We start from the raw sequence: 15,744 nt of genomic DNA, 5'->3' as shown, positions 1-15,744 counted from the left end.
TAAATCAATGCTCCTTAAAGTGTAGTAGTTTACTAATTTCAGGTGGCATACAGGTGAACATTAATCGGTTGATAATGCACATCCATTTTTCCAATGTACATTAGAAAAAAGATTAGAATACCACACTTGTGATATCCAGGATATCACTGTGAAAGCATGGATAAATGTATTTAAATAAAAATACAAAGTAGATAACAGTATAAGTGGTCTGAGGAAATTGCAAACTTGTGAAGATATATGCAAATGATTAAAGTCTGGGGAGAAGTGGATTAGAAGGGGAATTACTGCTTACTGCTGACACACTGTTGTTGTTTAGTCACTAAATTGTGTCCAATTCTTTGCAACCTCATGGACTGTAGCCTGCCAACCTCCTTTGTCCATGCAATTTCCCAGGCAAGAATATTGGAGTGGGTGGCCACTCCTTTCTCCAGGGGATCTTCCTGACCCAGGGACTGAACCCTTGTCTCCAACAATGGCAGGTAGCTTCTTTACCGTTGAGTCACCAGGGAAGTCCACTGCAGATACATGTGGGGTCTCTCTTGGGGATAGTGAAAATGATCTGGTATTAGACAGTAGTAATGGAGCCAGAAATCTGTGCATATACTAAGCCACTGAATTCTACATTTTAAAAGGGTAAACTTTTTTTTTTTTGGTGGTTCCATTTTTTTTTAATTTAATTTCAGGTATACACGTGCTCCCCACCAAAAAAAAAAAAAAAATGGTAAACTTTATGGTTGTTGCTGTGTTAGTCACTCAGTTATGTTCAACTCTTTGTGACCCCATGGACTGTAGCTTGCCAGGCTCCTCTGTCCATGGAATTCTCCAGGCAAGAATACTGGAGTGGGTTGCCATTCCCTTCTCCAGGGATCTTCCCAACCCAGGGATTGAACCTGGGTCTCCTGCACTGAAGGCAGATTTTTCATAGTCTGAGCCATGACAGTTATATCTCAATAAGACTGTTTCTTATGTTTTTAAAAAAAGTGGAATAGAGGGTCTGCAACGTTCTTTTCCCTTTTCCAGTCAATATGGACATGTAACCCTCCCATGGCAACTGCTCACAGAAGCTAGCTTGTTTTATTTGCTCATTTTGTATCTATTTTATCTTTCCAGTTACACTGCAAGTTTCTTGATGATATGAAATCATCAGGAAGCTATTAGGAATTCTCCTCCTCCCAGTTTTTGGAATTATGCCTAAGTATTCAACAAGTATTTGCTAAACTAAAAGGAAATGGCAGGGAAAATCTGTAACATGGGAGGTGAATTTTATTGCTGTTTAGTCGCTCAGTCGTATCCAACTCTTTGCAACCCCAAGGACTGCAGGATGCCAGGCTTCCCTGTCCTTTATCATCTCCCGGAGTTTGCTGAAACTCACATCCATTGAGTTGGTGATGCCATCCAACCATCTCTTCCTCTGTCATCCCCTTCTCCTGCCTTCAATCTTTCCCAGCATCGGGGTCTTTTCCAGTGAGTCGGGCTCTTCGCATCCGGTGGTCAAAGAACTGGAGCTTTGGCTTCAGCATCAGTCCTTCCAACGACTATTCAGGATTGATTTCCGTTAGGATTCACTGGTTTGATCTCCTTGCAGTCCAAGGGACTCTCAAGAGTCTTCTCTAGCACCACAGTTTGAGGGCATCAATTTTTCAGTGCTCAGCCTTTTTTATTGTCCAGCTCTCACAACCATAAATGACTACTGGAAAAACCATAGTACTGACTATACAGACCTCTGTTGGCAAAGTAATGTCTCTGCTTTTTAATACACTGTCTAGGTTTGACATTGCTTTTCTTCCAAGGAGCAAGTAACATTTAATTTCATGGCTACAGTCACTGTAACTTTTTAGGAAACATAAGAATATCTAAATACGAAAAATAAGTAAGGATTCCAGAATATTTTCTTCTAGAAATATCTATATCCATTCAAATATCCTAGCCTACCAGGAAGTGTCTGTTTGTGACACTTACTAAATTTTGAGAAATTAGCCAAAGAACTTAGACAAAGCTTCATTTCTCATGGCCTCTGGCGTTTTATTTGTTGAATAATAATTCAACTTTCACATAAAAGCCAAGTGGGTAGTTTTATATTTTTACGCTGACTTCTCAGCTTAAAAATGGCTTTAGGAACGGAGACTGATTTCTTTGCTGCAATGTCCTACTAGGACCCAGCAGAAACCTGAAATCCTACACCACTGAGTGAGCCAGGGGGCAGTATGGTTAGAAGTGGAATATGCTAACAGAAATGGGACATGACAGTTTTGCAGGTTAAGTGATTTTGAAACTGAAGCTTAAAAGGACAAAGATCTCCTTAGGGTATACAACACTGTATAATTCAAGTGCAGAGTAATGAAGAGCTTGGACACCTCAATCTCCCCGTTTGCTACCTATTTTCAAAGCTGTAGAGGAACTCTGACTCCCCTGGATAATCTAACCTATCTATTCAAATCCTTGCTGGAAATGCACAGAAAAATCCAGACTCTCTTGGAAGTAAAAATGATGAAAGTTTCCATGGGATTTGGACTCATTTTTCAAAAATAAAAGTGAGTTGTAGGGTTATATGTCAATTATTTCTCTATAAAGAGGGGAGGGAGAGGAAGTGTCAGGGTAATTTTCTTTTGTGTCATTGTTTCAATAGAAAAGTATCAGTGTAAGCTTTGAGAGCCAGCTTCCAAATCTTTCAGTTCAGTTCAGTCGCTCAGTCGTGTCCGACTCTTTGTGACACCATGAATCGCAGCACTCCAGGCCTCCCTGTCCATCACCAACTCCGAGTTCACTCAGACTCACGTCTATCGAGTCAGTGATGCCATCCAGCCATCTCATCCTCTGTCGTCCCCTTCTCCTCCTGCCCTCAATCCCTCCCAGCATCAGAGTCTTTTCCAATGAGTCAACTCTTTGCATGAGGTGGCCAAAGTACTGGAGTTTCAGCTTCAGCATCAGTCCTTCCAAAGAATACCCAGTACTGATCTCCTTCAGAATGGACTGGTTGGATCTCCTTGCAGTCCAAGGGACTCTCAAGAGTCTTCTCCAACACCACAGTTCAAAAGCATCAATTCTTCGGCGCTCAGCCTTCTTCACAGTCCAACTCTCACATCCATACATGACCACAGGAAAAACCATAGCCTTGACTAGACGGACCTTTGTTGGCAAAGTAATGTCTCTGCTTTTGAATATGCTATCTAGGTTGGTCATAACTTTCCTTCCAAGGAGTAAGCGTCTTTTAATTTCATGGCTGCAGTCACCATCTGCAGTGATTTTGGAGCCCAGAAAAATAAAGTCTGACACTGTTTCCACTGTTTCCCCATCTATTTCCCATGAAGTGATGGGACTGAATGCCATGATCTTCATTTTCTGAATGTTGAGCTTTACGCCAACTTTTTCACTCTCTTCTTTCACTTTCATCAAGAGGCTTTTTAGTTCCTCTTCACTTTCTGCCATAAGGGTGGTGTCATCTGCATATCTAAGGTTATTGATATTTCTCCCGGCAATCATGATTCCAGCTTGTGTTTCTTCCAGTCCAGCGTTTCTCATGATGTACTCTGCATATAAGTTAAATAAGCAGGGTGATAATATACAGGCTTGATGTACTCCTTTTCCTATTTGAAACCAATCTGTTGTTCCATGTCCAGTTCTAACTGTTGCTTCCTGACCTGCATACAGATTTCTCAAGAGGCAGGTCAGGTGGTCTGGTATTCCCATCTCTTTCAGAATTTTCCACAGTTTATTCTGATCCACACAGTCAAAGGCTTTGGCATAGTCAAGAAAGCAGAAATAGACGTTTTTCTGGAACTCTCTTGCTTTTTCTATGATCCAGCGGATGTTGGCAATTTGATCTCTGGTTCCTCTGCCTTTTCTAAAACAAGCTTGAACATCAGGAAGTTCACGGTTCATGTATTGCTGAAGCCTGGCTTGGAGAATTTTGAGCATTACTTTACTAGCATGTGAGATGAGTGCAACTATGCGGTAGTTTGCGCATTCTTTGGCATTGCCTTTCTTTGGGATTGGAATGAAAACTGACCTTTTCCAGTCCTGCGGCCACTGCTGAGTTTTCCAAATTTGCTGGCATATTGAGTGCAGCACTTTCACAGCATCATCTTTCAGGATTTGAAATAGCTCAACTGGAATTCCATCACCTCCACTAGCTTTGTTCGTAGTGATGCTTTCTAAGGCCCACTTGACTTCACATTCCAGTATGTCTGGCTCTAGGTATTTCTATCACCATCCCATTTCTTTAAAAAATTTTATTTACTTTTAATTGGAGGATAATGGCTTTACAATGTTGTGATGGCTTCTTCTATACAACAGTGTGAATCAGCCACAGGTATACACATCTCCCCTCCCTCTTGAACCTCTCCTCCACCGCCTACCTCATCCCACTCCTCTAGGTTGTTACGGAGCACCAGGCTGAGCTCCCTGTGTTACACGGCAGCTTCCCACTAGCTATCTATTTTATGTACGGTAAGGTATGGGGAGAAGGCAATGGCACCCCACTCCAGTGTTCTTGCTTGGAGAATCCCAGGGACAGGGGAGCCTGGTGGGCTGCCGTCTATGGCGCACAGAGTCGGACACAACTGAAGTGACTTAGCAGCAGCAGCAGGAAGGTATGGGGAAACAGTGGAAACGATGTCAGACTTTATTTTTTTGGGCTCCAAAATCACTACAGATGGTGACTGCAGCCATGAAATTAAAAGACGCTTACTCCTTGGTAAAAAAGTTATGACCAACCTAGATAGCATATTCAAAAGCAGAGACATTACTTTGCCAACAAAGGTCCGTCTAGTCAAGGCTATGGTTTTTCCAGTGGTCATGTATGGATGTGAGAGTTGGACTGTGAAGAAAGCTGAGCGCCGAAGAATTGATGCTTTTGAACTGTGGTGTTGGAGAAGACTCTTGAGAGTCCCTTGGACTGCAAGGAGATCCAACCAGTCCATTCTGAAGGAGATCAGCCCTGGGATTTCTTTGGAAGGAATGATGCTAAAGCTGAACTCCAGTACTTTGGCCACCTCATGTAAAGAGTTGACTCATTGGAAAAGACTCTGATGCTGGGAGGGATTGGGGGCAGGAGGAGAAGGGGAAGACAGAGGATGAGATGGCTGGATGGCATCACTGACTTGATGGACGTGAGGGTGATGGACAGGGAGGCCTGGCGTGCTGCGATTCATGGGGTTGCAAAGAGTTGGACACAACTGAGCGACTGAACTGAACTGAACTGAAGGTATGTATCTTAATTCTGCTTTCTCAATTTGTCCCGCCCTCTCGTTGCCCTGCTCTGTTCACAGGTCTGCTCTTCATGTCTGTGTCTCTAGTCTTGCCTGCAAACAGGTTCATCAGTAACATTTTTCTAGATTCCATATATATGCATTAATAGATGGTGTTTATTTTTCTGATGTACTTCAGTCTGTGTAATAGGCTTTAGGTTCACCATCTCAGTACAACTGACTCAAATTCGTTCCTTTTTATGGCTGAGTACTGTTTCACTATATATACGTACCACAACTCCTTTATCCATTCACCTGTCAGTGGGCATCCAGGTTGCTTCCATGTCCTGGCTATTGTAAACAGTGCTGCAGTGAACACTGCCACCCCTCCTTATCACTGTATCCTGAGCACCTGGTATAACAGCACACAGCAGTCGCTCACTGTGTGGATGTGGAATGAGCACACGGGTCCAGACTGTACCAGCAGCTGGAGCTTGCCACTGACGGTGCCCTTACCTCAGTTTCCTGCAGGCGGTGTCCGATGAGGCTCAGGGACTCTCCCAGCAGCTGGAGGTGAGCAGCCACATCAATGGGCTCTGTCTCAGGAGCTTTGGCTGGCGAGGCAGGTAACAGCATGGCGGTGGGTGGGGATTTCTTCTGGGGTGACAGTACTCCCATAGAAGAAGCTGAGAACAGAGAAGAAACAGAGCGATAAAGCTTGCCCAGGGCCTTGTACCACAAAACTGTTCTTCCCGGTTTTCCCTTTCTATGAGCTCCACCAGGCATATGATAAAACTGTAGACTATGGGTTGGATCTGGCTAATAACTTACTTTGTGTGGCCTGTGAGCTAAGAATGATTTTAGATTTTTAAACGGTTGTTGTAGAAGAAATAAAGAAAAATACGTGACAGAGAATGCATATGGATCTCAGACCTAAAATATGTATTCTCTGGTCCTTTACAGAAAAGTGTACTGCCTTCTGACTTAACATTTTCTAAATATTGGGGCCAACCTTTATTATCTGGTATCTGGATATCAAGATCTGCTTCTAATATAGGCCACTCTCCCCATTTCTTAGTAAAGAAGCAAAATTCACAGAGCTGTGGGGAAGAGAATGAAAAGAGAAGGATGTAGTCATTACCTTTCACTTTCATTGAACCTTCTGAGCTGGATGCTTTTCTTTTCACAGTTGTAGCTTCTGCTTTGTTCTGTTTGTGTTGTAGATACTGAGCTTTTTGCTTCCAAACCTGCCATCAGATCAGGGCAAAAATAAATTTCAAAGGGCAAAAAACTGAAAGGGAAAGCAGTCATGGAAGAACAGAATGAAGAAAAGAAAAGGAACAGTGGAGGGGAGCAGACAGAGGATTAGCGTTTCTTTTTAAGCTGGAAGGTCACTGCACAGGCTTCAGCAGTGGTGACAGCAGCATCCCAGGCGAGGACTAGGCACGTCCTTCAGTGCTACTGCTCAGACGGCAGCATTCACTCTGCGATCCCTCTAACTAAGGCTGGAATGTAAAACCACATAGGAAACCTCTGGCTCACCTTTATGTCCATCTGGTTTAAATATTTCTTCTAACCTGTAGGCTTGCAACACCAACAGTAGGATAACAATTACACAAAACTCAGAAACTAAAGATAATCTACCTGGGTGAAAAATATATGTCATCTCACCTAGATGAGCAGTACCTTAAATAAAGCAAAATGGAAATTCTAATTCCTAGACCACCTTTGTATCATCTAACTGTAAGTGACTGTGAGTGATTCAGGTATGACTATTTATCATTGTCTTATTAATGTTTCGATAGGGCGGTATATTATTTGGTAATGGTTGATGGAGGTGATGACCCAGAACCTATCTTCCTAGTAAACACTGTCCCATGTTTTTATTATTTGCTGTGACTATGGACCTCTTTCCTCAGTTCTCAGACCACAGCTAACTACTAGCTATAGTCAGGGGCTCTGACTTTAGATCCTCTTTTAACACGTATCATTGCCCTAGGTAGGTCATCTTTTGGCTCAAATGTAAGGTTGCTGAGAAAAAAAATTAGATGAGGTTAGAAGACAGCCTCCCTGCAGCTAAATCCTCACCTAGAGTGAACTGGCACCAACTTGTTCACTGCCCTCTAAGCCATTTTCCACCAATCTATAATTTTTCTTTTTTTCCCTATTTTCAGTGTTTGGGATTTCGGGCTTCCCCAGTGGCTCAGAGGTAAAAGAATCTGCCTGCCAATGCTGGAGACATGGGTTTGAGTCTGGGGTCAGGAAGATCCCCTGGAGAAGGCTACGGCAACCCACTCCAGTATTCCTGCCTGGGAAATCCCATGGCCAGAAGAGCCTGGTGGGCTACAGTCCATAGGGAAGCAAGAGTCAGACACGACTGAACAGCTGAACAACAACAACACAGGAGGATCACACACTGGAAGGACAGAGCAATGAAAACGTGCCTGTGATAAGTCTGCTTACCAGTTTGTCCTTCTCTGGCAACTGCTTCCACACCTCAGCCAGTTTTTTACTCAGTTCCCCAAAATCTGGCACAAAAGAGTAAAAAAAAACCCAGGAAAACTGAATACAGTAAAGGTTTAACCATAAACAAAACAGAAGGCCGAATAGAACAAAAACTAGGAAGAGGGTTTTGAAGATCAGATTTAAATAGCACAAGATTCTTTCAGAAAACCAAACCAAACCCCACAACTTCCCTTGGGTCTTTCATAGAAGGAAGAAGCTGTTTGGGTCGCTATGAGACAGGCTCAAAATCTCACACATCTACTCTTTAAGGATTTATGCCTGAAGCATCGTATTGGTATCTTTTAATATGATCCCATGAAACATGGCTTATCTACTTAGGTTAAAGAAAAAATGTTATGTAGAATTTGATAAGAAATGTTAGGTTTTTACCAAATTTCTGAGAGCTCAGAAACAAAGGAGAATTTCCCTAGAGCAGCTCAGAAGCAATCTTTCAGATGTGTGATACTGTGCTCCCCACATCGTAGAGCAAGTTCACACTTTATAAAGCACATCCAAGTCTTTTCTGGTGCTTCATGTGTGCCTCACAGCAGCCCTGGTGAGAGGGTTGAGAAGCGAGTCCACACACCGGGCAGATGAGATTTGTAGATGTTACCTAACTTGTCCAAGGGCTGAGGTGTAGTGTTCTCACCTTACCAACTTCTGATACAGAGACAAATAATGAACAATGTAATATGTCATCTCCATACCCAACTCCAACCCTATACTCCAACTCCATACCCAAGAGGCGGCTGAAGGAAAAAGTCAACTATAGAATCTTGGAAAGAAACAACTGTATGTTTATATACTGTGCTTTTGGACGGGGCGTACTAAGACAAAATCTAAAGAGACCTGTGCAGTTGAGGAGAGAAATGAGATTTGTGTCCTTTTCAGACCATGGGAAGAACTTTGCCTGCTGATTGGATTAACTGCCTTGCTTCGATACACATGGAAAGTAAGAACACTAAAAATGAGAAATGTGCTCACCTATGCCTGGATGGTCAGCCACAATGGTTACACGGTACTCCTTGCAGAACACTTGGTAGGCCGACATGTTCTTCTTTTTTGGCTAGCACCACATAAAAACAGAGCACGGTAAGACTTAATCAGAAGCCAAGTTGAACAACTTTGTGTCTATGAGAACAAAACAGAAAAGTGACCTGCACTTTTTCCTCAAGTGTCCTAAGTTGCCAACCAGCTTTCCTTAAATAGGATAATTATTAAACCATGTTACATATGACTCAGAGATGAGTGTAAGTTTTACCTTTAGAAGGTAAAAACCAGATGCTGATTTTTAGATTTTTCAGGTTGTTGCAGCTACTTGATAATTGTTTGTAAAGCTCTTCATTCGTCCTACAAATGTTACCTAATTCTTTTAGAATTGAGTGCTAAGCAAATCTTTACCTCTCCTGGGGTAGCTATTTTTTGTCTTTAAAATAAGAACCACATAACTTTCCTTTACTTTGGGGCTAGAAAATCAAGAACCAAATTTACGTTCATATTGTGCCTCTGGTTTTCATTTCTTCTTCTTTCTTTTGGTTCTGCGGCACGTGGGATCCTCGTTCTCCAACCAGGGGTCGAACCTGCACCCACTGCACTGGATGTGGATCCAATGGATCACCAATGGATCACCACTGGGTTACCAGGGAAGTCCCTGGCTTTGATTTCTAATGTTAAAATTTTCTTGATCCTGCTTTGACTGTCACTTGTAGTTTATTGTTATTTTATTATTCACGTTCTTGTGGTCCAAGGTGAAAAGTAAATAAATAACCGAGGACAATTCTTTGGTACTCAACGTAAGGTGAACCTTTTCCACATCAACCAAGTGCTTTGTACTACTTGAAGTATGTTTATGCTTCACTGAATTATGACAATTCCAAAAGCAACACAGGATTTTTGAAAAACAAGATTTTAAAATCAACCAAGTGTATATAAAACAGAAGGTATTATACATTACTATGCATTCCACTTTATAATTAACCATAAACTTGGAACAAAAAAGTTTTCCTACCTGAAAAGGCACATTAGATAGCACCTGTCCAACCCCCTCACTTTGAGGATGAAGAAAAGGAAACTCAGAAAAATAGTGACTTGTCTGGGTCCTGCAGCTATGCCGGTTTTAACACCAGAATGGCTACAACCCAAGCACCTGACCTTTAGGGCTATGCACTATGGGCCAAGGGAAAAAATACATTGCTTCCTTACAGAAAAAGTTACTATTTCAGAATAAACGATTATCCCTTTATAATTTTTATCTAATATACTGAGATGTTTTCAGTCTGGCTTTCCTTACAACCTCATTTGTAAGTATCAGAGTACGATGATTGGTCCTCCACCTCCTTCCAAGATAGTCCTTTCTGGTCCTGCAAGTTATTATAATGACATGAATGTTTGGTGCTTTAAAAGCTGCTGGAAACTTTTGTTTGCCTCAAGAGTCATATTTTACAACCAAAACAAAACAACAAACAACACCATCCCTGTCTCATGACTTCAGAGCTGCACCTTGTTTAAAACGAAGTCTAATCGCGCACTTTGGGTTCACCTGATTTAATTCTTAATACTGTTTTCATAAAACTGCTATCCTCAAAGACCAAAGGCTAGGCAACACTTTTGTTGTTGTTCAGTCGCTCAGTTGTGTCCAACTCTTTGTGACCCTATGGACTGCAGCATGTCAGGTTTCCTTGTCCTTCATTATCTCCTGGAGTTTGCTCAAAGTCCATTGAGTCGATGATGCCATTCAACTATCTCATCCTCTGTCACCCCCTTCTCCTCCTGCCCTCAATCTTTCCCAGCATCAGGGTCTTTTCCAATGAGTCGGCTCTTTGCATCAAGTGGCCAAACCACTGAAGCTTCAGCTTCAGCATTAATCCTTTCAATGACTATTTAGGGTTGATTTCCTTTAGGATGGACTGGTTTGATCTCCTTACTGTCCTAAGGACTCTCAAGAGTCTTCTCCAGCATCATGGTTCGAAAGCATCAATTCTTCAGAGCTCAGCCTCCTTTATGGTCCAACTCTCACATCCATACATGACTACTGGAAAAACCATAGCTTGAACTATATGGACCTATGTTGGCAAAGTGATGTCTCTGCTTTTTAATATGCTGTCTAGGTTTGTCATAGCCAACACTTAAGACAATAAAAAAAGCTGTGTGACAGCTCTGACTTGAATTCCCAAAGGAATTCTGAAACCATTTTTGAAGAATGGAAACAACCCTGAGACATCTCCCAAAGTACCTGCTCTGAATGAGATAGCACTTCTTTGGCTATAAAAATTATGGCATGTTTGTTGTAAATTTACCTTCAAAAATTTCAGACCAGTCTTTTAAAAACAGCTTATTCATAGGACTGACATTTGGCCATATTATAAAACTTGTAAGGAGTTTTAACAATGTTTCCTTAGACAAGTTGTAAGACTGTGAAAGGTTACTGCCCTCTATTTCACAAGGCTATCTACAGCTATAACATAAAACTAAAATGACTTTCATAGAATGAATCACAACTCTTACTCAATACACTAGATCCCAATCCACATCCTGAAGAAAGGAGTTCCTCTCATAGCTCTCATAAGGACTTTATTCAATTGTGTAGAAAATAAACCTGCATTTTTTGAGTACCTGTACTGGGTATAGTGAGTAGTTAAAGAGGATGAGCTTTTGAAGCCCAGATCTTATTCTAAGGCAGTCAAGCAGCATAAAATGGAAAACTTTTGAAACATAAAGTTTGAAGGCCCACCATCTTTTCTCAGCTTCACCTTATACTAATGATTTGATCCTGAATAAAACACAGGAGAAGTGGATAGCTCTTCTGACATGTGCCATTAAAAGTATTTCAGCGGCAAAGAAGGAAAAGCAGAGACTAGACTAACAAGGAGGAGATTGCAAAGGAAACAAAGTAACCCATCAAAGTACTGTTATTCATTTCTTAATATTTACTGAGCATCCACTATATGCCAGACATTGGGAATACAGCCAAGAACCAGACACAGAATCTAACAGAGGAGACAGATAAATGTGTCATCATAATACAATGTGACATTATTATAGGGGAAGTACTGGCTGCTACAGGAATACGCAACAGGACCGCCTCACTAATCAGGGAGTTGAAGAAGGTCCTCCTTTCTGGAGGAAAGGTCATTTAACTTAGACCCTAAAGCTGGGTAGAATTAGCCAGGTGAAGAGTGGTACAAGTGTTCTAGGCTCTCAGCGTGGTGATACTCATCAGAGAGGAGGTAGGAGATGACGCCAGAGAAGCAGGGAGTGCTCAGAGATGGATGACATGTAAACTGTATTGAAGAGTAAGGGTTCTATCTGAAAGAGGCAATTATTTCAAGCAGGAAGTCACTAGGTCAGATTGCAATTTATGACCATGGAGAATGGACTGGAGGCAGGGAGTCCTGTGGATATGAGAAGGCTGCTGCAGGAGCACCCGGGAGGGGTAGATGAAGGCCCATGGCCAAGTCAGGGGTGTTGGAGAGAAGCAGGTCAATTGAAAGGGAGGGAAAAGTTAACAGGATTTATCAGACACAATGTGGTAAAGAGAAAGACCCTGGGCTTTGGGGGCCGACATAGCTAGGTTAGAATCTAACTTTAGTTTACCTGTAAGTAAAACCTGGATGATACCACTGAGCTTGGATAATACTGTTTCCAGAGGTGGGAATTCATCAGTTTGGCACTTCAGGAGGTACTCAGTCATGTTATCTCTATGGTAGGCAGGATCCTAAGATGGCACCCAAGATTTCTGCCCCTCTGGTGGACATGCCTTGTAAAACACCCTCCCTCGACTATGGGCAGGACGGGTGAATACCAGAGGGTGTCACTCCCATGGATCGTATTATGCTATATGGCAAAAGGGGATTTTTTTGCTATTAATTAAGGTTCCTAAGAACCTGTCCAGATGTAATTAAGGTTCCTAAGCGAATTGAATCCGAGTGAATCAAAGAGAGATTATCCTGAGTGGGTCTGATGTTATCCAGTTCAGTTCAGTTGCGTCTGACTCTTTGTTACCCAAGATATTATTCAGTGAGACCTTAAAAGAGGTGAGACCCAACAGGAGACGCTCCCCTGCTGGCCCTGAACTTGGAGACAAGTTGCCATGAGTTCTACAACTGAAAGGAACTGAATGCTGCCAACAACCTGGCAGAGGACATCTAGCCTCAGCCGAGAACCCAGTTCTAGCCAACACGTGGACTTAGTCTTGTGAGAAACAGAACAGAGGGCCCAAAGGAGCCCTGGCTGGACTTCTGATCTATAGGGCAGTGAGGTGATATTAACAAATGGATACTGTGATAATTTGTGATGCCATAATAGAAAAGTTAATTTCTATTCCATTTTTTTCTTTTCTTTTTTTTTTACAATAGAAGTTGTAGCATCCAAAAAGCCAATGTGTGTTTTCTTAAAAATAGAAATTCTGGTGAAGGGGGATAGGGTGAATCCATCTTAAATCAGACAAAGAAAACAGTGGCAAGGCCTTTAAACATTTCATTTAAATAGTAAAGGTCTTAGTTTTAGTATTCTTCTGATGACGCCAGTCCTGTTCAGAGATGCTACAGGAGTGAGTTCTGGGTGCTGTATCTCCTTTATTAATTGAGTAACAGCCTCATATCCCCAGACGTGCTAAGTATTCTACTCCTTTCAAATCTCCCTTCATTGGGCTCAAGATAAAATGAAGTGGCATTACAGAGAAAGATATGAGTTCACAGTTCTATATTTGGCCATGAGAGAGAGAGAGGGAGCTATGGACTGATTAGTCTGGGTGATTCTGCTCTGAGAACCCAGTCCTTGGAGTGAGTGTGACAGAAAGCATAAATCTGCTTTCCTCAGACAGTTCCTGTATGTCTCTCTCAGTGTGTGCACCTCGCTTCCCAAGGGTAAGTCTGATGTTGGAGCTGACATAATTTAAAAAATAAAATTATGGCTTCTCAATATACATCAATGACTTCATCTGGTGAAGAATGGGCTGACATTCTGTTGGACTGAGCATCTACTGGCCTTCAGCTTTCCTAAGGGATTTAAATTTTCACCTTATGTGCTGACCTTAGAACCTAGCCTTTGTGTTATAACATGCAACTCCAGCCTAAGGATCCAAAGTTAGGAATTCAAACTTGAGGGTTAAATTTTTTTCCAGGGCAGAGCCATTTTTTTCTAAATTAACAGTCAGAAATAAAACAAATAATGGATGATCTCCAGATAAACAAAATATTTCCGTATGATTCTAAGTGCAAGGCCAGTAATTTCACCCTAGAATTTTTTTCTGCTGCCCCACACAGTATGTTAGAATCTTTAGTTCCCCATCAGGGATTGAACCTGAGCCCCCTGCACTGAAGCTCAGTCTTAACCATTGGATCCCCAGGTAAGCCCATACCCTAGACTTTTTATTTTTATAGTAGGATTTTAATATTCAATATTCAAGTTTAGCACTTGCTATTTACAATAAATAACCACCTCTCCCCCACTCCCAAACTGGTAATGGAGAAGGAAATGGCAATCAATTACAGAGTTCTTCCCTGGGAAATCCTATGGACAAAGGAGCCTGGCAGGCTACAGTCCATGGGGTCTCAAAGAGTCAGACACAACTTAGCAACTAAATAACAAACTGGTAAACCATTTTTTTTTTCACTTATTATACAAATATTCAATCCCTCTCCCTACCCCCAAAGTCTTGTGACTCATAGTGGTTACATCTGGAATAACTGGGGGCTCTCCTTTAACAAAATGTTAATACTTCAAAAACTTGGATACTTTATTACTAGCAGCAAATAACTACAACAAATCCACTTAAGCATGACTCAGGAGGTTGTAATTTTACAGCCAGACCTCATTTTAAATGTTTGAAGACATGTGTCACAATATCAAGACCTTCCAAGAGCAATTTCTTAATGTGTTGTATAAAGCAGTCATGCTGAACTCCTTTAGAGCACAGAACTCTTTGTGAAAGTCTGATAAAAATCGCTGTTTGAACCCATCTAGGACTCTAGTTTAAAAACCTATTTTTAAAGGGTAAAATACCTGGGGGTTAAGGCAAAACAGCTTCCCTGGTTGCTCATTCGGTAAAGCATCCGCCTGCAAAGCGGGAGACTGGGTTCAATCCCTGGGTTGGGAAGATCCCCCTGGAGAAGGCATGGCAACCCACTCGAGTGTTCTTGCCTGGAGAATCCCCCTGGACAGAGGAATCTGGCAAAACATAATTTATGAGTTTTCTAAATAAACTTGGCTTTCTTCTGCTGATGACGGAACCCAATCTCTTCACTGATGTTAATACTATGCAGGAGACAGTTACCAAGGCTTTACCTGTGGAAACTCTTTTACCGCTCCCAACAATCCTACAAGGTAGGTTTCATCATTCCTGGCATTTTAAGATGAGAACCAGATACTTGAGGCATTTACCCAGGAACTGGCAGGGCCACCATCTGATGTTCCTCTGAACTAACCTCACTGAGATCTCTAAATCTGTACTGGCCAAAGGAAAGGGTGCTGGAGCAGTCAAGTTTTCACACCAAAGCTTCTGTTTTAACCCTTCTCAATTGGAATCTAATTCTGCTCTCTCTCATATTACATCACTGAGTAGAATTTAAACATTCTTTCTGTGTCCTGTCATCATAAAAACTTGGGGTCAAACCCTTGTACTGCCACTAAACAGGTATGCATCCAGGGGCAGGTTATTTCACTTTTTTGAGCTCGTTTCTGTGAAATGGAGATGAAAATACCTACACCTCATTGGGCACTTGTGGAAATTCATCAGTACACCATAGATTAAAAAACTTAGTGCAGTTCTTAGAATGTATGAGCAACTCCATAGCAAAGTTCTTATTACCACTGTAATTTACTAACGCCTGCTTCCTGCCTTCCACACGGTTTTTACCTTTCGGCTGGCTGGACTTCCTGTGGTTCTCTGAACACCCTACCACCTCTCGTGCCTTCACACGCATTCTCCACTCCTTGACTGGAATGCCCACTCCTCCTTTCCACCTGTCAATTCCTATCTGGCCTTAAGATTCGGTTTTGGTGCTGCCTGCCCCTGAAAGCTTCCTGGTCACCCCTAGGCTCTCCTTGGCACTCG

General features: G+C 42.0%; 1 protein-coding gene across 5 annotated transcripts in view; it reads right to left on the bottom strand.

The window, feature by feature from the left end:
- The window catches only part of HMGXB4 (HMG-box containing 4), a 35,716-nt gene that overhangs the window by 4,912 nt on the left and 15,060 nt on the right, over positions 1–15,744 (bottom strand). For 4 of the 5 annotated variants that reach the window (XM_061417251.1, XM_061417247.1, XM_061417249.1 and 1 more), the window contains 4 exons: positions 8,676–8,757; positions 7,650–7,714; positions 6,328–6,433; positions 5,703–5,872 (listed from right to left, as the gene is read on the bottom strand). In XM_061417251.1, coding sequence (XP_061273235.1) covers positions 5,703–5,872; positions 6,328–6,433; positions 7,650–7,714; positions 8,676–8,757 — 423 coding nt within the window. The remainder of the gene's footprint in view (positions 1–5,702; positions 5,873–6,327; positions 6,434–7,649; positions 7,715–8,675; positions 8,758–15,744) is intronic. The other variant, XM_061417250.1, reaches the window with a different exon arrangement.

Source organism: Bos javanicus, chromosome 5 (genome assembly GCF_032452875.1).
Source record: "Bos javanicus breed banteng chromosome 5, ARS-OSU_banteng_1.0, whole genome shotgun sequence".
Classification (NCBI taxonomy): domain Eukaryota; kingdom Metazoa; phylum Chordata; class Mammalia; order Artiodactyla; family Bovidae; genus Bos; species Bos javanicus.
Note: the sequence above shows the minus strand (reverse complement) of the source record. Positions and strands in the feature narration are given on the sequence as shown.